The sequence below is a fragment of the Anabrus simplex genome, chromosome 5, assembly GCF_040414725.1.
Source record: "Anabrus simplex isolate iqAnaSimp1 chromosome 5, ASM4041472v1, whole genome shotgun sequence".
NCBI lineage: Eukaryota > Metazoa > Arthropoda > Insecta > Orthoptera > Tettigoniidae > Anabrus > Anabrus simplex.
Window position 1 is genome coordinate 418,112,698 of NC_090269.1, and position 22,553 is coordinate 418,135,250.

General features: G+C 40.6%; 1 protein-coding gene across 1 annotated transcript in view; it reads right to left on the reverse strand.

Annotated features, from left to right (window-relative positions):
• Nucleotides 1-1,173: 1,173 nt before the first annotated feature.
• The window catches only part of LOC136875029 (probable E3 ubiquitin-protein ligase sinah), a 205,998-nt gene continuing 184,618 nt past the window's right edge, over nt 1,174-22,553 (reverse strand). The window contains exons 3-4 of the mRNA XM_067148748.2: nt 20,089-20,402; nt 1,174-2,761 (exon numbers count right to left, since the gene is read on the reverse strand). Of these exons, the coding sequence (XP_067004849.2) occupies nt 2,569-2,761; nt 20,089-20,402 (507 nt within the window). The 3' untranslated portion in view covers nt 1,174-2,568. The remainder of the gene's footprint in view (nt 2,762-20,088; nt 20,403-22,553) is intronic.

Below are 22,553 nucleotides of genomic sequence, written 5' to 3' on the forward strand. Positions count from 1 at the left end.
TTCCCTTGGCATCGACGCCTTCAATATCATCACATGTTCCGTATTGAACTCCACCAGGCGGCGATCCCAGGATCTATTTACAGCACATTTGGTGCGTCAAATGTATTCACCAGGCCGTGAACCGGAGGTCCACCACAAGGAAAGACCGGGTTTCTCAGGGACAACGGACAAAGCAAGGATCGAGGCAGGTTTCATTGTGTGACGAAGAAACACCGGCCACAAGCGAGAGGGAACGAGGATTTTTAAAAAATCCGATGCTTAGTCAACTTGTTCGGAGAAGTACCTTTACCACTTCTACAGAGATAAATCTGAGAACGATATAAAAGCGCGAATTACCGTAATTAAAATTGAATTTATGGAGTACCATACCATCTGATCATAACATACGGTACCCAGGGGCAGTGCGTGGTATTGTTGCAGGGTTGCACAACTCCCAATAATTTTACACTTCATTTATCGTCTTTTCTTCTAATGTTTTAGTTTAATAAACCTAACATATATTCGAAAACATGTTAAAATCAACCATCTTTGGTTGTTCGCTGTACTAATGCTTCGTAACGGACCAATAAACGCCGCTGGCTTCGAATCAAACTCAGGGGGTGTGCTTTCCTACGGCAACTCCCTAGCGGCCAGCACGGCGCAATGCAGTACTTTGTGGAGAAAACTTTGCATTTGTATTCCATTTTAGCTGGATGAAACAAGGAATTATAGGAATTATTAAAACAAGCAATTTGTACAAGCCCTGTTGTTTTATCAGCTGATTATTTGCTTTAATTAATTAATAACAAAATTATTAGCGGAAATACGGAACAAAGTCGTTCATGCGGTTAACCGATTTGTATAGCGCCAGTGGAGACTTTTTATGTGCTGTGAGGAAGGGTACGCGCGCATTCGTTAGTCTGGCAGTCTCTTTAGTGTCTGTTAATTTTTTTTTAGTTTTTAGTCAAATACTAAATGATTTTTAATTATATAATCACGCCGTACGTCTATTTAGTTGAACTGCCTTTCTTATAAGGATTTGACTTGTTCTGGTTGTTCCATTCATGTGTTTGCTGGTTGAATTTTGTTACAGGAATAAGTTTTGGTGAAACAGGAAAGGTGCTGAGATTTCATTTTATATGTTCATGAGATACATTATTAAATGTTTAATAAAAGGTAAGGACGTTGGACTGCTGATGATGAAAACATTTATTTATTAAAAAAATGGATGTGTTTTGAATAAAATTAGTATGATAACAGTTATAAAATAATTAATTTGGTTGATATTGAAAATAGTTTGTTTGCAATCTGTTGATTATATATATTTCTAATGTATTGTGTGTTAATTTCAAAACTTGCCCTCTTGAATACAATTAATATCTTTTACTTTTCTTTTGTTCTTCATGAGGAATAAGAAAGGAGAATTTTCTATAATCTATATGAAAATCAGTCTGCAGTGATAAGAATCGAGGGCTTTGATAAAGAAGCAGCAATCCAGGAAGGAATGAGACTGCAGTTTAACAGGCAATAAAGGAAATCAAAGAAGAATTTGGAAAGGGAATTACAATCCAAGGAGTGGAGATCAAAACCCTGAGTTTTGCTGATGATATTGTTATTTTATCTGAGTCTACAGAAGATCTGGAGAAATTGCAGGAAATATTAGATTAGAAAATGAAGCCTTAAAGGCAATAGATATACTGTTACTGGGTAGTAAAATAACCAGTGATGGCAGAAGTAAGGAAAACATAAAATGCAGACTGGCACAAGCAAGGAAGGCCTTTCTTAAGAAAAGAAATTTGCTCACTTCAAACATTGATATAGGAATTAGAACGATGTTCTTGAAGACTTTCATCTGGAAGTGTCGCATTGTATGGAAGTGAAACATAGGAGAGAACAGAAGCTTTTGAAATGTGGTGTTACAGAAGAATGTTGAAGACTGTCAGTACCATTGACCGATTTATTCCGATGTCCCTGTGTATGAACCCCGTGTTAACAATGAGCAGAACTCAATGATTAAAGTCCGTATTCGGCATCTGTGACATAAGTTACGGTGCACATGACATCACTCGGGAGACGACAGAGTCAGGCAGCACATGCTTCCTTTGCTTTCTCCCAGCTAGTCTTCGAAAGGAAGCAGGGTCTAAAGGTCCCATATACTGTTTAATGCATTTCACAGATCTGCTGAGCACATTCCAAAACACTCGTGTGATGCACCTGAGTTCTCTTGGGCTGCCGTTATTTAAAGGTGTTAACATGCAACTTTTTATTTTCAGTATGAGACATGTTTTCTGCTTCAAGACCAACCCCCAATGTGTAGTGTGAACATGTCATGTTCAGTCTCCCACTCTTTTCCCTTCATGCTGACTACTCATTGGACAAGCTATTTGCGCAGAAGGTTTGTTTTCTCACACATTCTGTGTACAGACTTTAAACAACTCTCCAGTAAAGATCCTATCTGTACAAAACGTTTACAATGCGTCTTAATGCTTTAAAGAATACTCAAGCTTCTTGGTGAATGGCTGAACCACTTCCATCAATTGATGAATTGTAAAAGCGTAAAAGTACACTAGTCAAAACTAACATCAGTGTTCAACTCTCAGGAATGTAATCTATTTTTAGGCTGTAGAAAAGTTGTTTCTTTTCATTTAGAAATTCTTCAAGTGCCCTGAGGTCCACAGTAAGACAGTCTCCGGCAGTGAAATCTTCTCTTTCAGGTTGCACAAGGCCAGAAATCACCTGCTGTTTTCCTGGCTTCCCTTGACGATAATATTCAATGGTGAACCTAGACAAAACAAAAATGGAAATATAATGATACCATTATAACAATGAAGGTACTACTACTACTACTACCACCATCACCACCAGTGCCACCCAAATAAATACTGGGCCAGGGTGCGAAATCACAGGAGGGAAGGGAAGGACTTTTCCCCCCACCGGCGATTTTATCTCAAAGGTTCCCCCCCGCCCCCACTAAAATTGCCTGGGGGATGGATTCTTTCATTATAAAATAATGAGGAAAATGTAGAACACGTATAGTTTATTGCTGAAATTAATGATTTTTTACTGTGCATATTTTCATAGAAACATCAGCAATAAATCAAATGACTGTCAGACCTTGAGCAAGAAAACAATGCAACAGTGGCAATCCACGTCTTCAGTCTATTGTTCATGTTTCATTCTGGCAAGTCCATCTGAAATGTGGGCAAAAATGTAAATTTCTTGAAGCTCTCTTCCCTTGTCATTGCTGTAAGTAACTCGAGCTTACACCACTCCTGTACTTCTTGGAGAGGGTGTGTTTCCGATAGGTATCTTTTTTTTGCTAGGGGCTTTACGTCGCACCGACACAGATAGGTCTTATGGCGACGATGGGATAGGAAAGGCTTAGGAGTTGGAAGGAAGCGGCCGTGGCCTTAATTAAGGTACAGCCCCAGCATTTGCCTGGTGTGAAAATGGGAAACCACGGAAAACCATTTTCAGGGCTGCCGATAGTGGGATTCGAACCTACTATCTCCCGGATGCAAGCTCACAGCCGCGTGCCTCTACGCGCACGGCCAACTCACCCGGTAGGATAGGTATCAATAGAACAATATTCACTTAGGGTGCGTACAAACCAACAAATTTGTTCAGTCAGCACATAGCCCTGGTAGACGAAGGTTCTGCTAATAAAGCAATAAGTCAGGACAAATCGCACCTCGTCTGGCCTTTATAAGAAACGGACAGTCTATCATAAACTTCTCAGCTGGTTGGAATAACTTTCTAATGTTTTTCATTCTTGTTATCACAACCAAATTAAGACAAAAAGATCTAAAATTTACATTTTTCTGAGGGAGGGGGTATTTTATTTACAGGGGAATTTTATACCCCATCTCCCGCCAGATACTACCTGAAATAAACACCAGTAATTAAGCCCTATGTTCTTTCTCCCCCTCCCCAATTTTTTGTGATTTCGCACCCTGATTGGTCCCATTAATTAATCAGGATGGTGGATCCCTCTTTCTCAACTTCGTATTGAAGTACCAAATGATATTTGTAATATAATGTATTGGGCACAAATGTAAGGATATCTGACTTCTTTCAGAAATAGTATTTAGTACATTTTTTCAAAACAAATACAATATGAACATTATTAATATCAAATAAAAATAACTTCATAAGTTTGAGTGTTAAGAATATTTTCCACTGTCCAATAGCACATCACATCTATTGGCATATTGATATGGTATTATATATTCAACATCGGTAGCATCCTAAACCAAAACAGTCGATTCACCAGTCATCTGAATTTGAATTGTCAAAGGCGAATGCCAAGAATCATGCACTACAAGTAACAAGCTTTAAAACCTCCATTATAAAATCCATACTGACTAGAAAGTCAAGTAGTGAAATATTGAAGAATATGTACCTAAATATTCTATTTAGCGGTCCGCCTATTCAATATATGTTAAATCACCGCCTGTTCAATATGCATCCGATGGCTGCTTATACTGCTTGCTCATTCCATACTCAAATGAGTAATGTGACTTGCGAAGAATCCACCACTCGATGGCAGCACCAAACAGCCCTAGTTATCGTGAGAATACTGGTAAATAAGCACATAAGTGAAGCTGAAAATCTGAAAGTAAAGTAGAAAAAGGAAAGAGTTATACCAGTAAAGCAGTGCTCTAGAGATTTATCGCTTCAGGACTTCTCGAAAAGGAGATTTCGACAGACAAGAAAACCTGGAAACTTTATCAGTATGATACTTCCCTACATTGCTAAGCAGAGGTTTCACAGTTTTGGCCACCACAGTTTCTGGTGCAAGTTTCTGGTGATAATTGTTAATTACACACTTTAAATGACTTGAAGAGTTCTTGCAGTACAGTAGAGCCACCTCAACATATTCATATAGCCCCGAAATTAAGCCAGTAAGTCATAGCTGGGGATACCGCAGGTCTCCTCTATCCGAGTGACTGATCAAGTTTATCAATAGGGATGCATTCACTGAGGTGTAAACATTAGTCAAGCACATACTGTATTCAGTTTTTTTCTTCGATTACATGCTCCAAATAACCACACCCTAATGCCTGCGAAGTTGTTACCAAAGTGACACACATCTTCCAGTAAATCAAGTACATACTCAGGGAGCAACACCGATTCTGTTTAGTCAAGTCTGGTAGAATATATTAAGGCAGAATATTGTGAATTTTGCCTGTGGATATCGCTAACACAATCAGTGCTCATTAAAATACCAGATTTCAGAATTCCCTTTATAGAATTCTGAGCAGCCTGTGAGTCAGTCATTTCATGGCTCCCTCTCCCATTCTTATAGCCCTAAACATGACTTCAACTGGATCTCCTCAAAAGGCATGTGTGTTAAAAAATCAGTGGCGTATGCTGGGATCAATACGTGGGCTACCATTAGAATTAGGATACCCCTTTTCGATACCGTAGTTGGTTTAGTGAATGTCAAGCCCTAAGCATTCTGAGCTGCAGCCAATAGCCAACGGAGTAACCTGTTGTGTTGTCAGTGCCGTTTCACAAGCTGCCGCCCTGGGCTCTGCTACCGTCAGTAATCAACACCTGATCAGTGGAGATAATAACCTAAGGTTTAGCAAATTAAAGTCCAGCTTTGTGGCAAAATGGATAGAATACGTGCCTTTGGTCTGATGAGCCCGGTTCAATTCTTAGAACCAACCCCCCTTGTATTCTTAATTCCCGTGGCTTGGGGACTGTGTATTTATCATGTCTTTGCCATTTATTTTATCCATAGTAGGTCACCCTAAGCCTGTAAAGAAGCCATTATCATCATCATTATTATTATTATTATTATTATTATTATTATTATTATTATTATTATTATTATTATTATTATTATTATTATTATTATTCTGTGTGATACAGTGGAGCTCCCTGGTGTATCAAGGGAAAGTTTCCACAATGGCCAAAATGGTAGGAGTACTCACCTAAATCTGATTGATGATATCAGTCGGCAGATAATGGAGAATCAGTAAAAAGAAGAGGTGCATCTTAAGACTGCAAGATCATTGTTGAAGAACATAATGGCTATTCCTCTCAAAAACCTAAAAACAGAAATAAAGAATGGCCTCATGAAGTTGGAAGAAGCTTTAGAGGCTGGAGCAACATGCGGGATGTCGTAGAAGAAATCTGCAGAAGAACTAAAGCAGAGACCAATTACCATGGAGAATAAGGAATTGTCCAACACATCACCAGTGACAAATGACTCGGAGGAGGAAGATCAAGGAAAATGGGAGACATTTCTGTCCAAGAAGCAGAGAAAGAAGAAGAATGAGGATAGGAAGCACGAAGATATTCCAACGAAACAGGCCAGTAATGATCCTGAAACTACGGTGCTTAGTGAAAGTGGGAAACGACCTCATTCTAAATCTAGGAGTCGTTCAGAAGCCGTAATTATCAAACCAATGAACGGTAAGACTTTCGCTGATGTTCTGAAGGATATCAGGAACAGGGTGAAGCCGGAAGACAGTGGAGCAGGCATCCGATCCATCTGTAAAACAAGAGCTGGAGCTGTTCTTGAATTCAACAAAACAACTAAGATTGAAAATAAGGAGGTATTCAGTAATTCTCTGAGAGATGCCCTCGGACGTGATGGCAATGTAAAGGTTTTAATCCCCCGAACTACACTGGAGATTCGAGACATGGATGGCGTCACTACCGCCGCAGACGTGGAGGAAGCTGTAAGACGAGATTCCGGCAATCCCCATGGCGAACTGAAAATATCGGTCTCGAAACCAAACAGCTGGGGACAGAAACTTGCCATCTTCGAAACCAAAAACGAGGACGCTCAGAAATTACTGGAAACAGGAAGAATTAAGATAGGATGGCTATACTGCAGAGTAAGAGCTAGAACCATGTTACCTCGCTGCTTCCGATGCCTATCATATGGTCACCTGGCAAGAAACTGCACAGGCCCCGACAGAAGTAAGCTCTGTTTTAAGTGTTGAGAATCTGGCCACAAGGCAGTAGACTGTAAAAAGAACAATCCACGATGTATGCTTTGTACAGACAAGGGTGTCAATGAAGCTAAACGAAATCATATTTCTGGATCGGGAGCATGTGCAATATTTCGTGAAGCTCTGGAGAAGGCAAACAATCACAGTAAATGATGCGAATACTTCAAGCAAACATGCACAGGAGTCAAACAGCTAACGATCTTATGACACAGCTGATTTACGAGATGGAAGTAAACATTGTTATTATTAGCAAACCATATCAAGAGAGGGACCATCCAGGGTGGTTTGTGGATAACCTCAGAACAGCTGCAATTTGGATACCAGATCTAGGAAAAGTCCCAGTAACACAGCATGGATGCGATGACGGTTTTGTTTGGGTACAGACTGGGGGAATCACTATTGTAACCTGCTATTTTACGCCAAATGAATCTGTTTCCAACTTTCAGATGAAACTTGATGGTCTTGAGGATGTAATACGCAGAATGGAAAAAAAAACAAACTAGTGGTCGCTGGTGACGTAACGCTCAAGCGTTGGAATGGGGCATGCCACAAACAGACTCCAGAGGACGTCGTATAATGGAGATGGCAGCCAGAACGGGTTTGGTGGTCAACAACATTGGAAATGTGCCAACATTTCGACGGCCAGGATGTCAGGAAACAATACCGGATGTAACCTTTTCATCAGAGGATATTACGCCTAAGATTTCTGAATGGAAAGTGATTGAGAACTACACGGGGAGCGATCACCAATATATCATCTTTCGACTGCTCCAAGAATCTCCTCAAGAAAGAAACATCTTGCACAGGCCAGCCCGGTGGAACGTAGCCGGTATCGACAAGGAAAAGTTCATTGATGTAATACGGAATGGAATGGAGAACATAACTGAAAAATGTTTTGCTCGTAGAGGGAAAGAAGCAACTGGTGTATGTGTTGAACTCACTATGCAGCTAATCCATCAAGCATGCAATGCCTCAATGCCCCGAAGGAGACCGCGAAATAGCAAGTGCCCAGCGTGCTGGTGGACCGAAGAGATTGCTGAACTGAGAAAGAATGTCTGCGACTTCGACGCACAGCTCAGAGGATGAGGGGCAGTCAAGAGAATACCTCAGTCACAGCGGAGTACAAGTCAGCGAAGAAGGAACTCTGTAATGCAATCAGAAAAAGTAAAGCCGATAAATGGTGGGCACTGGCTGAAGAAGTAGAAGATGATCCATGGGGACAAGGTTATAAGATTGTAATGAAGGAACTCGGGACATTTTCAACCCCGAGGGCGGATCCGCAAACAATTAAACGAATTGTGGATGCACTATTCCCAGACCATCCAGAGAGGATTGACTGTGACGACGAAAAAGAACTGGATGATTTACCCCTCTTCACTGTAGAAGAGCTGAATAGAGCTATTAGCTCTCTTAGAAACAAGAAAACTCCAGGACCAGATGGTATACCTACAGAAGTGCTAAAGATAATAGCAGAACTATGTCCAGAACTGTTGCTGAATATGTACAATCATTGCCTGCAAACTGGTGTTTTTAGTCCCCAAAGGAAAATGGCTCGTTTTGTTCTGATCAGCAAAGGAAAACTTGGTGGTTATAGACCTTTATGTATGCTGGACACAGCTGGAAAAGGCCTGGAGAAACTTCTGCAGCTCAGAATCCTCTCAGCAGTTCAACTAGCAGGGGATCTATCTGTTCGCCAACATGGATTTCGGAGAGGACACTCGACGCTAGATGCAGTGTGGAAGGTGGTGAATACAGCAGAAAGGGCACAAATGGGCAACAATTATACCCGTAAATTGACACTTCTTGTGACCCTGGATGTGAAGAATGCCTTCAATTAGGCAAGATGGAGCGACATGTTGGTAGCTCTTGAGGAAACTTTCAAGCTACCACAATATCTTATGCGCATAATGAGAGATTGCTTCAAAGATTGCACTCTGTTGTATGATACGGAAGATGGAGAAAAGACAAAACGCCTGACGGCTGGTGCAGTGCAAGAATCGATCCGTGGTCCAGATCTTTGGAACATAATGTATGATGGCTTGTTACGTTTGGAGATGCCAGGGGATACGAAGCTTGTGGGCTATGCTGATGATGTGGCCGCCTTGCTAGTAGCTCGTAATGTTGAAATGGCTCAAATCAAACTGAACCAGGTGATGCGGCGCATAAAAGAATGGATGACGAGCCACAGTCTAACATTAGTCGAACACAAAATGGAGATAGTTCTTCTGACGAGGAAAAGGATCGAAACTCTTGTACCAATGACTGTCGGAGAGTTAGTGATTGAAACATCTGCGAGCACAAAATATCTAGGAGTGACACTTGACGCCAAGCTCACATTCTGGAATCATATTCAGAGAGTGACAGACAAAACAGTAAAATACATGACTGCACTTATCAGACTAATGGGAAATATTAAAGGTCCAAAATCCAGTAAACGACGTCTTCTCATGTCGACGGTTCAGTCAGTGCTCCTATATGGCTCTGAAATCTGGGCTGAATCCTTGAGATTTGCTTGGTATCGGAGAAGGATAGCTGCCGTACAACGGAGAGCGGCTTTACGTATTGCATGTGCATACCGCACGGTTTCCGAACCTGCAATCCTCACGGTGCGGTGGCAGCAATAGCCCCAATAGACCTACTTGCATTGGAGCGACATGAAATCTGGCGTACCCAAGGAGAGCTGGGAAAGAAATGTGCAAAGAAGCGTGCCTTCAGTCAACGGATGAGGCGATGGCAACTCAGATGGGAAAGTGACCCTCGAGGCAAATGGACCAAGCGACTGATACCACGCTTGGATATCTGGGTTGAAAGGGCCCATGGTGAAGTAAATTACTACCTCACGCAGCTTCTAACAGGGCATGGATATTTCCGGAAATTCCTGCATAAATTGGGCAGAGTGAGTGACGCAGCATGCATATACTGTGATGACATTGACGACGTATTTCACACCTTTTTGTATGCGGCCATTGAACGATTCAGAGAAGATGTGTGGAAACTGAACTAGGAGAATTGACAACAGATAATATTATTTCTGTGATGCTGCGAAACCAGGAATCCTGGGATCGCGTGGCAGTGTACGTGGAGAACGTCCTTCGTCAGAAGAAGAAGGATTTGGAAGCATACGAACGTTCATAAAGGAGAAATTAAGAAAGAAGACGTTTGAAAGACAAAGCACGATATCACCCTGAAGTAATGCGAGAGCGGTTGCGGGGTGATGACACACATCATGGAAAAATGGTGTGTGGTTTTTAGTGGGTAAGAATCCCACACACTTGTGGAGTGCGGACCCTTCACAAGTGTCTTTTGAAGATTTTCCACAATCCCTAGTAAAAAATATTATTATTATTATTATTATTGTACCGGGCAGTACACCTCCACGCCGCAAATTCAAATATTGCGCCAGTTGAAACCTCTCTACAGGAGAAAACCTGAACTCGACGGTTTCTCGGAAGATGTCACTACTGTAAATTTGGTAATCTTGAAGTGTTCTGAACTGTGTCTATTTTGATTTGTGTTTGTTTGCTCCGTATCAAGAAGTTTGAACATTCTCTAACAGATGTCGCTACCCAAACCTATGGTAACACACTCTGGTGCAATGGAATGAACTTTCTTGAAGAAATATTGTATTCCTAAGTTTTATTTTTACTAAATTTTGTTCTGTGGTTTGTGGGTTGGCAATGTAAATCCTTTCCCTCTGCCAGTTTTGAAATTAGCCAATCATAAATTTCTGTAATTAATTTCATCGTTTTGTGTATTCGTTTTTGCTGGTAGCCAATAAAAGTTTGTGGGTGGGTTGTTGTCATTCATGAAAGGTCTCGAATGTTCCACGAGGGTATATAAACTGCTGATTTTCTTGTCTCGGTGCCACTTCAGTAACATCTTTCTCAGTGTGTGAATATATAGCAGGGGGCGGGAAGCGCCTCTTTCTTCAAGCAGCAGCTCATCCACAAGGTAATGCTAGCTCAGCAGTCTACTCTCGGGGAGGGTTCGAAACCTTTAATATGTAACCAATTCCTTTAAAATGTAAATTAACTTTTCTGTGTAAAAACTTCATATCTCTTTTACTGTAAAGCGGGGATAGAGAGTGCTTCACCCTCTCGAACTCCCCTTCATTTTGAAATTGAGGTGACTACGTTTTCATAACCGTTTCTTCTCTTCCTTATGCATTAAAGTTTTCTCATACATGTCACCTCCCTAGCTTGGGATTAGACCCTGTATATCGGCCTAGAGCCACTTAGGTTTTAAAAAGTGTATTAGGAGTGCAAACTACGCCTCCAGTCAATTTGGTATTTTGGGCCATGTAATTAACCTGTTTCTTTTCTGAGTAAGCCCAGTAGGTTGGGTACATGATACCCCTGTGTAAATTTGTAAGTTGTGCCTGCAGGCAAGCGATTGTAAAAGTCGAGGATGCCTTAAATAGGCGTGAGTAACTGGGAGCCGCTTCGCTCGTTTCAAATTAGGTTTTGAGTGCCTCTTGAAGGTCGTATATGTGGTGAGAGCAAGTGTTCTTTGATTTCAGGGGAATTCTGCCCCAGGTGGTCTGGTTGAACATTGGTAAAGTGGAGCTTGGAGCTCATTAATTATTCACCCGGGGCTTGAACCCCAGCAAATGTAATTTATTAACTTGTTTTCCTGCTACTTGGTACCTGTTTCTCTGTTGTTGTTATTTGTTGATTTTGAAAAGAAAATATAACCTTTGTTAAAGTTTTAAATTAACTTTAACTTTGTAGTTGAGACCCATTCCCGCCCGCACCTTCTTTCACCTCTAACGACCACGGATATCTCCATAACAATTATTATTATTATTATTATTATTATTATTATTATTATTATTATTATTATTATTATTATTATTATTATTATTATTATTATTATTATTATGCAGTGTGGGAGGTGGTGAATACACCAGAAAGGGCACAAATGGGCAACCATCATTCCCGTAAATTGACACTTCTTATGACCCTGGATGTGAAGAATGCCTTCAATTCGGCAAGATGTTGGTAGCTCTTGAAGAAACTTTCAAGCTACCACATTATCTTATGCTCATAATGAGAGATTACTTGAAAGATCACACTCTGTTGTATGATACGGAAGATGGAGAAAAGACAAAGCGTCTGACGGCTGATGCAGCGCAGGGATCAATTCTTGGTCCAGATCTTTGGAACATAATGTATGATGGCTTATTACGTTTGGAGATGCCAGAGGACACGAAGCTTGTGGGCTACGCTGATGATGTGGCCGCCTTGCTAGTAGCTCGTAATGTTGAAATGGCTCAAATTAAACTGAATCAGGTGATGCGGCGCATAAAAGAATGGATGATGAGCCACAGTCTAACATTAGTCGAACACAAAATGGAGATAGTTCTTCTGACGAGGAAAAGGATCGAAACTCTTGTACCAATGACTGTTGGAGAGTTAGTGATAGAAACAACTGCGAGCACAAAATATCTAGGAGTAACACTTGACTCCAAGCTCACATTCTGGAATCATATTCAGAGAGCGACAGACAAGGCAGTAAAATACATGACTGCACTTAGCAGACTAATGGGAAATATTAAAGGTCCAAAATCCAGTAAACGACGTCTTCTCATGTCGACGGTTCAGTCAGTGCTCCTATATGGCTCTGAAATCTGGGCTGAATCCTTGAGATTTGCTTGGTATCGGAGGAGGATAGCTGCCGTACAACGGAGAGCGGCTTTACGTACTGCATGTGCATACTGCACGGTTTCCGAACCTGCAATCCTCACGGTGCGGTGGCAGCAATAGCCCCAATAGACCTACTTGCATTGGAGCGGCATGAAATCTGGCGTACCCAAGGAGAGCTGGGAAAGAAATGTGCAAAGAAGCGTGCCTTCAGTCAGCTGATGAGACGATGGCAACTTAGATGGGAAAGTGACCCTCGAGGCAAATGGACCAAGCGACTGATACCACGCTTGGATATCTGGGTTGAAAGGGCCCATGGTGAAGTAAATTACTACCTCACGCAGCTTCTAACAGGTCATGGATATTTCCTGAAATTCCTGCATAAATTAGGCAGAGCGAGTGACGCAGCGTGTATATACTGTGATGACATTGACGATGTATTTCACACCTTTTTTGTATGCGGCCATTGGACGATTCAGAGAAGATGTGTGGAAACTGAACTAGGAGAATTGACAACAGATAATATTATTTCGATGATGCTGCGAAACCAGGAATCCTGGGATCGCGTGGCAGTGCATGTGGAGGTCATCCTTTGTCAGAAGAAGAAGGATTTGGAAGCATACGAACGTTCATAAAGGAGAAATGAAGAAAGAAGACGTCTGAAAGACAAAGCACGATATCACCCTGAAGTAATGCGAGAGCGGTTGCGGGGTGATGACACACATCGTGGGAAAAGGGTGTGTGGTTTTTAGTGGGTAAGAATCCCACACACTTGTGGAGTGCGGACCCTTCACAAGTGTCTTTTGAAGATTTTCGACAATCCCTTGTAAAAAAAAATATTATTATTATTATTATTATTATTATTATTATTATTATTATTATTATTATTATTATTATTATTATTATTACTGCTACTATTGTACCGGGAGGTACACCTCTACGCCGCACATTTAAATCTTGTGCCTTAAAGAACTCCTCTACAGGAGAAACAGTGAACTTGAAACTGGACCAACTTATAAATTTTCTCTGAAGATGGCACCACTAAAATTTTGTTATTGTGAAGTTTCCAGTACTGTGTGAATTTCAACCTGTTTTGCTTTCCATTTATCAAGAAGTTTGGACATTCTTTCATAGATGTCACCGCTAAAAAAGCACCCTGGTGCGAAGTGAAAGAACTTTTTTGAAGAAATTTTGTATTCATAAGTTTTTTCCTTACTAAATTTTGTTCATTCATCTTTACGTTGGCAATATTTATATTTTCTTTCCGCCAGTTTTGAATTTAGCCAATCAAGAATTTCTGGAATTAATTTTCAACCAATCCCGTATTTCTTCTTCGATTTTGAGTGTAACCTTTTCATCCACCAATAAAATTGTGAGGGTGTGGCTGTTTTATTCGTGAAAGATCTCGAACTTTCCGCGAGGGTTTATAAACTGCAGATTTTCTCATCTCCTGGCCATTTGATCGTCGTCTAACTTAGTGTGTGTGTCAAGCAGGGGGCGGGAGGCGCCTCTTTCATCAGGCAGCAGTTCTTCAGTAAGGTAATGGCCAGTTAACATCTTTATTTCTCTGCCCCGCAGTTTAACCTGAGGGAAAGGTCGAAACCTTAAATATGTAACTAACTTCTCTAAAGTGTAAATCTCCTGTCGGCTCATGTAAAATTTCATAAATCTTTAACTGTAAACTGGGGATAGAGTGTGATATACCCTCTCGAGCTCCCCTTCATCTTGGTTTGAGGTACCGCATTTGTTTCTGCAATGTATTGAAGTTATCTCCATGCGCGCTACCTCGGTAGTTTGGGATTAGCCCCTGTTTCGTTGGCCAAGTGCCCTATAGGTTTTTAATTTTTTTTGGGGAGCTCAATCTTTGACTCCATTCCAGTTGTACTCGGGCCATTTATTGAACCTGTTCTTTTCGTCTAACTTAGTGTGTGTGTCAAGCAGGGGGGCGGGAGGCGCCTCTTTCATCAGGCAGTAGTTCTTCAGTAAGGTAATGGCCAGTTAACATCTTTATTTCTCTGTCCCGCAGTTTAACCTGAGGGAAAGGTCGAAACCTTAAATATGTAACTAACTTCTCTAAAGTGTAAATCTCCTGTCGGCTCATGTAAAATTTCATAAATCTTTAACTGTAAACTGGGGATAGAGTGTGATATACCCTCTTGAGCTCCCCTTCATCTAGGTTGGGTACTAGATACCTATGTGTAATAAGATGGCTATTTGTAAATAGTGCCTTGTAAGCGGATCCCACCTACTATGCAAGATGTGGACTGCCCCGAATAGAATCAGAACAGGACATGGTTGGTACAGAGCCGCTCTCCATAAGTGGAAAAAGCTACCTAATCAGGGCTGTGACTGTGACTGTGACTGTGACTGTGGAGCTCCACACCATCGTCGTGGAATGCAAGATTCGAGCCTATCACAGTGATGAAGATGACTTCCTGCTTGTAACTCCAGATGCTATACACTGGATTGAAAACTAGATATTCAATTGTGAAGCACAAATTACTTTGTTTCTCATCTGTAAATATGTAAGTTATATATATTACTGATATTGTTTGTATAAACCATATACTAAATAAATACTAATAGTGGTATTCCTGAATCATTTCACGCCTCTTCTAACACATTCGTGGGAAAAAGAAAGTGCTGGGAATGAACCTTGCTTTAAATATTATTACACTTAGTGGTGGCTGGTGGTTGAATTTTTTGTGTGGTATGGGACTTAAGGGGCGAGGGAGAGGGGCGCCAAAATGATTTTACATTAAAAGGTACTGGTAATGAATTTTTACATAACTATATGAATTTTGATATACCCTACAAAGAAAAATGGTTCTCAATCTTGCAATATAGACATGAGTACCAGTAATTAATGCAATAAGCCCAAACACTGTTTTTCTCACAAGATGATAAGACTAATAGAAATCGACTTTCAACTTTTTAGGTCATCTTACGTACAGGTAGTACGTGTTGAGGAGATATTAAGTACAGAACAACCGATGCGAAATCGAGAGGTTGTGGGTTCGGATCCCACTGGTGTCCAGTTGGCCATTTTTGTTCTGTACTTAACATCTCTTCAACATGTACTACATGTACATAACACAACCTAATAGGTTAAAAGTCGATTTTGCTTAAAATACAGTCATAAAAATTCAATGTTCAGTGATAGACTAATGTATTCAATGTATGAAAATAAGGTATAATAGCATTATTTTTCTGTTGAACATTTCATATCATTCACACCTTTCCAGGTGGTTCCATGGTGGTGGTTGATAGTCTTCCATCAACGTCTCAAATTCAGGAGCCTAATACGCTTAATACAAGGAAATATCTTTATTGGGGTAATCACATTAATAAGGTTGTAAATAATGGGTACAGATTTCTGCGCATGGTTATGAGGGCATTTAGGGGTTGTAGTAAGGATGTAAAGGAGAGGGCATATAAGTCTCTGGTAAGACCCCAACTAGAGTATGGTTCTAGTGTATGGGACCCACACCAGGATTACTTGATTGAAGAATTGGAAGAAATCCAAAGAAAAGCAGCTCGGTGTGTTCTGGGTGATTTCCGACAAAAGAGTAGTGTTCAAAAATGTTGCAAAGTTTGGGCTGGGACGACTTGGGAGAAAGGAGATGAGCTGCTCGACTAAGTGATATAGATATTGATTCCCATAGGGAATCTGAAATATTTGTCCCGAATGAGTAAATTTATAATACCAATATAAATGGTCCATTATTGGTTATTATAAATTTTCCGGCTAACTCATTCCTAGTTGTCAGTGTTTGTTCTGAGCTGTCAGTGGAGAGATATTGTGGAATGACATCAGTAGACGAATAAGTTTGAGTGGTGTCTTTAAAAGTAGGAAAGATCACAATCTATATAAATAAAAATGAATCGCTAAATGTGTTGCTAAACGCAAAACTCGGGAACGGCTGGACCAATTTGGCTAATTCTTTTTTCCAAATATTCGTCGAAGTCCGAGTAAGGTTTTTACGAAGAGAAAAATTGGAAAAATGCCAGGAAAATCGTAAAAACCCTATTTCTCTTTTTCAATTCAAACTGTTCTTCTCTCTTTCCTTCTCCCACGTTTGCGTTTAGCGCTGTCCTCGTCTAATCCAGCGCATTTGCCAAATCTCCTTAAATCTCAATGTTATCGGTTAAAATGGGTGAATATCGGATTATGTACAAACTTTCAAGTCACATTTGATGCCGTTAAAAAAAAAAAAAAAAGTTTACAAAATAAATGAGTGTGAAAATGTTAACATAATGGAATGTTACCTGAAATGCAAAATCTTCATTGCATAGAATTTATCATGTCATAACTCCTATTTTATATTCACTATATTTGTAATTTTTTCACTGCTGGTAAAGGAACATTCCAGCTCGATGTAGATAAGTTTGTTTTTAAATTGAAATAATAAGAACATGCATTATTTGTGTTTCTTTTCAGTCATGTTCAGAGATTTTTATGTGCAGACACGAAAAAGTCAGTCGCTGGCCAATTTCTTTGCAATTGAATTTTCATGGGGGGGGGGTGAAAGTGAGGCAAATAGTCTTCAGATATGGAAGTTATTTCTCAAACAAACTCCAAGTTCTTATCTCGCTTAGTTTTCAGTTTGTGACAGGAAGAATATCTTCCTGGGTTTTGGTTTCGCGCACGACTCGGCTGGCTGGCTGGCTTGCTGTCTGGCTGCCTTGACTGCCAGTACGGATCCCCCAAACATACCCTCTCCAGACAGTAGCATGCAGTGTCATGTTTTGTTATAGTTGGAGACCTTTGTCTACCCTGATTGTTTTTAAATCTTCGCTTCTCAACAAAATGTTCATCGGTTTCTTTGGATGATTGGTTTATTTTGTGTGTGCTTCCATATACAGTATACTCATTTCAAGACTCATGCTGCCTATAAGACACGGGCGGAGCAACTTCGGTCGAAGAACTCGAAATGCTACAAGCATTTTCAGTCTAATCGGACTGCACAACAACGTGAAGAGCAAAACTAAACTGAAAGGATTCGAATATCACAAACCCGTGCAGTGTCGTTCAGCTAATAATCATCCAAGTTTAAATCGAGCTGCTTTCACTTATGATGTTTCCATTGACTACAGTGCCTACCAATGCGTTGCTATTGGATCTATGAACTCAGTTTGCCAAAATTTTAAGGCACTGAAATACAAAAATGAAGCCACTGGATTGTGTTGCACAAATGGCGAAGTGAAATTAGTGCCATTGATTCCATCACCTGATACATTGTACTCATTGGTTTCAGGAACAGGAACAGATTTCCGAACTTTTAAGAAAGATACATGGAGGTATCCATGGGTAAACACCAGAGTAGAAAGATGTATCCAAAGTCTATGTAAAATTTGTCCTGTAGCTTATTGACTATGACAGAGAAGGATAAATTTAGAGGAAATTGCCTCCATTTAGGAACAAATGGTATGTCAGAAATTCCAAAGCAATTGTTGTAAAAGATATATTCTTTCTCGTTCCATTGCACAAACCAGGATTGGTATTTAGACTGTGAAGAAGAATATTAAGAAGCATCCAACTTTTTTATGTCTATCTTGTTAGGTGGCATGCCTGAAGGGTGAAGAGAATTAAAAAATTCAACAGGATAATATATTACATCATAGACATTAAAGCATTCTATGGAGTCAGTTCTAACGTATGTTAGTTTGTCACCTTTCGGAATGTACGTAACTTGTTGGTTTATGATAATAACTTGTCCTACTACTTTCGGTAAAGAAATCGAATTCTCATGTGGGTACGTTACTTCTCGCCATCCATGGCCTCCCCATTGTTCCACTTGTTGATCAACTCTGACTGCATCTTCACGAACGACGTAGCACTTCTCAAATGTCTGTCACTGTTGCCGACTCCTGAACAATGACTGTCCATTACCATTAGAAGTCAAGTATAGCAAAATACCATATAAATATAAATATAAACATGAAAATATACATGAATAACTCCCGGACGACCCAGAAAATGAAAACTAAAAGTGAGGATCCCTAAAACTCTCAAAGACTCTCCTAGTTACCTAGTAGAAGCAAGAGATTTAAACACTTGATATGAAACTATTGCAATTTTTGGATGTAATTATCAGCACTGATGATGTTGTTATTGAATATGAAATCTAATATCCATTGGCAATGACATGTTCTGTCTTAAAAAATCCAAAGGAAAACAGCATGATTGGTTATGGGTGATTTCCAATAAAAGAGCAGTGTTGTCAGAATATTGCAAACTTTGGGCTGGGAAGACCTGGAAGTAAGAAAACGAGCTGCTCGACTAAGCGGTAAGTAATACCAATATAAATGGTCCGTTATTGGACATTATAAATTTTCCAACTTACTCATTCCTGGTTGCCAGCATTTCACCCCATGTGCTAAGTTGGGCTCATCAGTTGGTAAATAGCACACCTACGAAGACGCATGGCCTCCATGGTATACACTAGGTAAACAATAAATAGAGAATCTGCCACCTAGGCGACAGCTCTAAAGGCAGACCAGTGCTGATTAATTGAAAGTGATAATAACGGATTTGATTGGACTTGATGAATATACGAGTGCAGTTCTCATTTAATATTTGTAAGCCTAGTTGGATGCTCCCATTTCATCGTGTTCAGGGGTATTAGGTAAAACCCAACAACAGGATAGCCGATTTCCAATTTATGTACTCAAGCTGAGATGAGAACTCCATACTCTATCAAAAATTACCACCAACATACAGTACGACACATGATCGCGACCTCGCTGAGGGATCACGGTTTCATGGTGCACAAAGAGGTTTCTGGCCTAGCTACCGACGGGAGTAACAGGCGTATTGACATGATAGCTTTTCAACTAGCTAGCAAGCAAGGGACTAATCTTAGATCCCACAATACGCTTCGAGTCACACGTTGGCCAGGCCGAAGAGGTGGACACCGAGAAAAAGTCGATTTACCAGCCAACCGTAAACTACTATAAAGACTTATATCACCTAGACAATATTTCCGTCCTTGGATTCATGATCGGAGCCCAAGGCACAATCCCTAAATTTCTTGTACAGGTATTGAATTCTCTCGGTCTCAACCGGATACAACTTCATGACATCGCTATCGCCGCAATACAGGGTTCAGTAACCATACTCCACAATCATCTATATAACATTTGAAGAACCATACGTCATGCAACATTACAAATTAATTCCTGAATCTTGTGATGGTTATTTCTATCTGGCACACTAGCAAACTCACCAGTAACTTAGAAGACAAAATACTGTGTAGTCAACATACTTTGTCCTTGTGGCACCCTCCTCATGGGGGAAGTAGTATTAATAATAAAATTTTTATTTAAAATTGAGGGATCTGATGGTACTCTGGCACCAATTTAGCCCCCCCCCCCCCCCCCTCCTGCCATTTTTTTCAGAACTATTATAATTACTGAGCAGTCAATAAGTAAGGTGACAACAGTCTCTTGCCACAAGCCTGACAGTAAATTTCAAGACTCTACATTAAAATTACCTGAAATATGACGCCTGTTCGGCTGGACCGACGAGCTGCACCACCTCATACAGCAGTCTCTTATCTGAGTCGCGACACGAATGGCTCCAAAATAGTCTGCCATGAGCAAGTACGGCATGGGTACAGGAATGACTAGTGACCGTGTCGAAGTTCTCATACACCACACTATTGTAGGACTTGTTCCACACTAATTCAGGGTGTTCATCTCTCAAATGCTGTAGTATGTCCTCTCGAAAACCTCTCCAACGACACCGTGGCCTGCAGGGTATGCAGTCGTACAGTCGGTAGGGGCACACCTTGGTATGTTGAGTAAGCTGTGCAGAAAGAAATGAATAGATTACAAAACATTTCATAGTGTCTACAACATTCAGAAAACACTGAAAAGAGGTCTGTAAAGGAAAAGGGTCAGGCTGTATTCGATGGTGAATGCTTTAAGGAGAACTAAAGAAAACAATCAATAAATTAGCTTTCAACAATGCTTTTATTATAGGTTGATGGTAAAAACAACTGAGTTTCAGCACTTTAACATGCACATGTTAACATTGTGTCAGAGAAAGCTATAAACTTCAATTTTTTAATCTTATTGTAAAAATGTTAATTTTTATCACACTCTCTCATGTTTAGTTGCACCACTTCCTCCACAGTAACATGTTAACCAGTTAGCCACAGAACCAGACAATTAGAAGGATGGATGCAAAGAAGTATCCACAGTAGTTGACGTAATACGCATGACATCATCAAAAGATGGCCGCCCAATTAAGGCTTCGTTTTGGCAGTCTAAAGTCAGTCACCGTAGGGTGTAGCTCAGTGTGTAGATGTGCAGAGTTGAGTGAGTTATAATTTAACTTGTCCCAATGAGAACTATCGGAAAACAACACAAAAATGAAAATATGGCTGTAAATAAAAAATAGTGTATACTGAAGTTTTTGTGACTGAACATTTATGAATTTTGACATAGCCTACTTTACAAAAATGTGCAAGCATATTACTCACAAGTGAGTAAGAGCCTGTAGAAAATGTATGCATGAGGAAACTATAACCAACTATAGCCATGGGGTTAGGGGCGCGCAGCTGTGAGCTTGCATTCGGGGGATAGTGGGTTGGAACTTTACTGTCGGCAGCCCTGAAGATGGTTTTCCGTGGTTTCCAATTTTCATGCCAGGCAAATACTGGGCTGTACCTTAATTAAGGCCACTGCTGCTTCCTTCCAAATCTTAGCCCTTTCCCATCCCATCACTGCTATAAGACCTATCTGTGTCAGTGGCTGTGTTAATCTGTTCACCCTCCAGGGCAGTGTCCTGGAGCATGAGACTTTGGATAGGGGGAAACAACTGGGGTGAAGGACCAATACCTTGCCCAGCAGCCTCACCTGCTATGCTGAACAGGGGCCTTGTGGGGGGATGGGAAAATCAAAATGGATAGACAAGGAAGCAGCTATGGCCTTAATTTAGGTACCACACTGCCATTTGTCTGGAGGATAATTGGGAAACCATGTAAAACCACTTTGAGGATGGTTGAGGTGGGAATCAAACCCCCCTCTACTCAGTTGACCTCATGGGGCTAAGTGGAACACATTCCAGCCCTTGTACTACTTTTCAAATTTTGTGGCAGAGCAGGGAGTCGAACCCGGGCCTCCAGGGGGTGGCAGTTAATCACATTAACCACCACACCGCAGAGGCGGACGTTACTGTTGGCAGCCAAGATGGTTTCCCATTTTCACACCAGGCAAATACTGGGGTTGTACCTTAATTAAGGCCACGACTACTTCCTTCCCACTCCTAGCCCTTCCCTATCCCATTGTCAGCATAAGATCTATCTGTGTCGGTGCAACGTAAAGCCGATTAAAAAAATAATAATCAGACGACGATTCTATTCTATTCCGTTTGCCATGGCCGTGTTGCCAGTCTTATTTATTCAAGGCATATCGGTAAGTGAAGGATCATAGTGAAAAAACAAACTTATAAAGGCTTACTTTGTATAATTCAGTCTCAGTACTGAATTTAGCATACAAGAACTGTTGTCAGTTCTCTGGGACTGTACATTTATTGGACTTCATGTTAATAGGTTTACAAGTATTAGCAAGTGTGCTAAGTTGGACGCCACATTACTTCAACAATAGTTATGAGGCATGGGAAGGAAGCACCTACAACTAGGGATGGTGATATGCGGGCTAGTGTAACACGGCATGAGTTGGTACAGTACATGTTTTCACTAGTAGACCGAACCAACGACAGCTTTGGAGTCTCAGGATGCGAGGCTGAAAACCAGCGATCTACTGGGGTGAGCAATCACCCATTTCAAAGGTGGGAAATAAAATGGAGAATGATAAGGGGTAAAGAGTATTAGGATCAGTGGCGGAGCGTGACCCTTATCAAATATTAGCACACAAGTTTGTAGAAGCATGGATAAAAACAATTGAAATGGCACATGGCTTTTTTTTAGTGCCGGGATGTGTCCAAGGACTT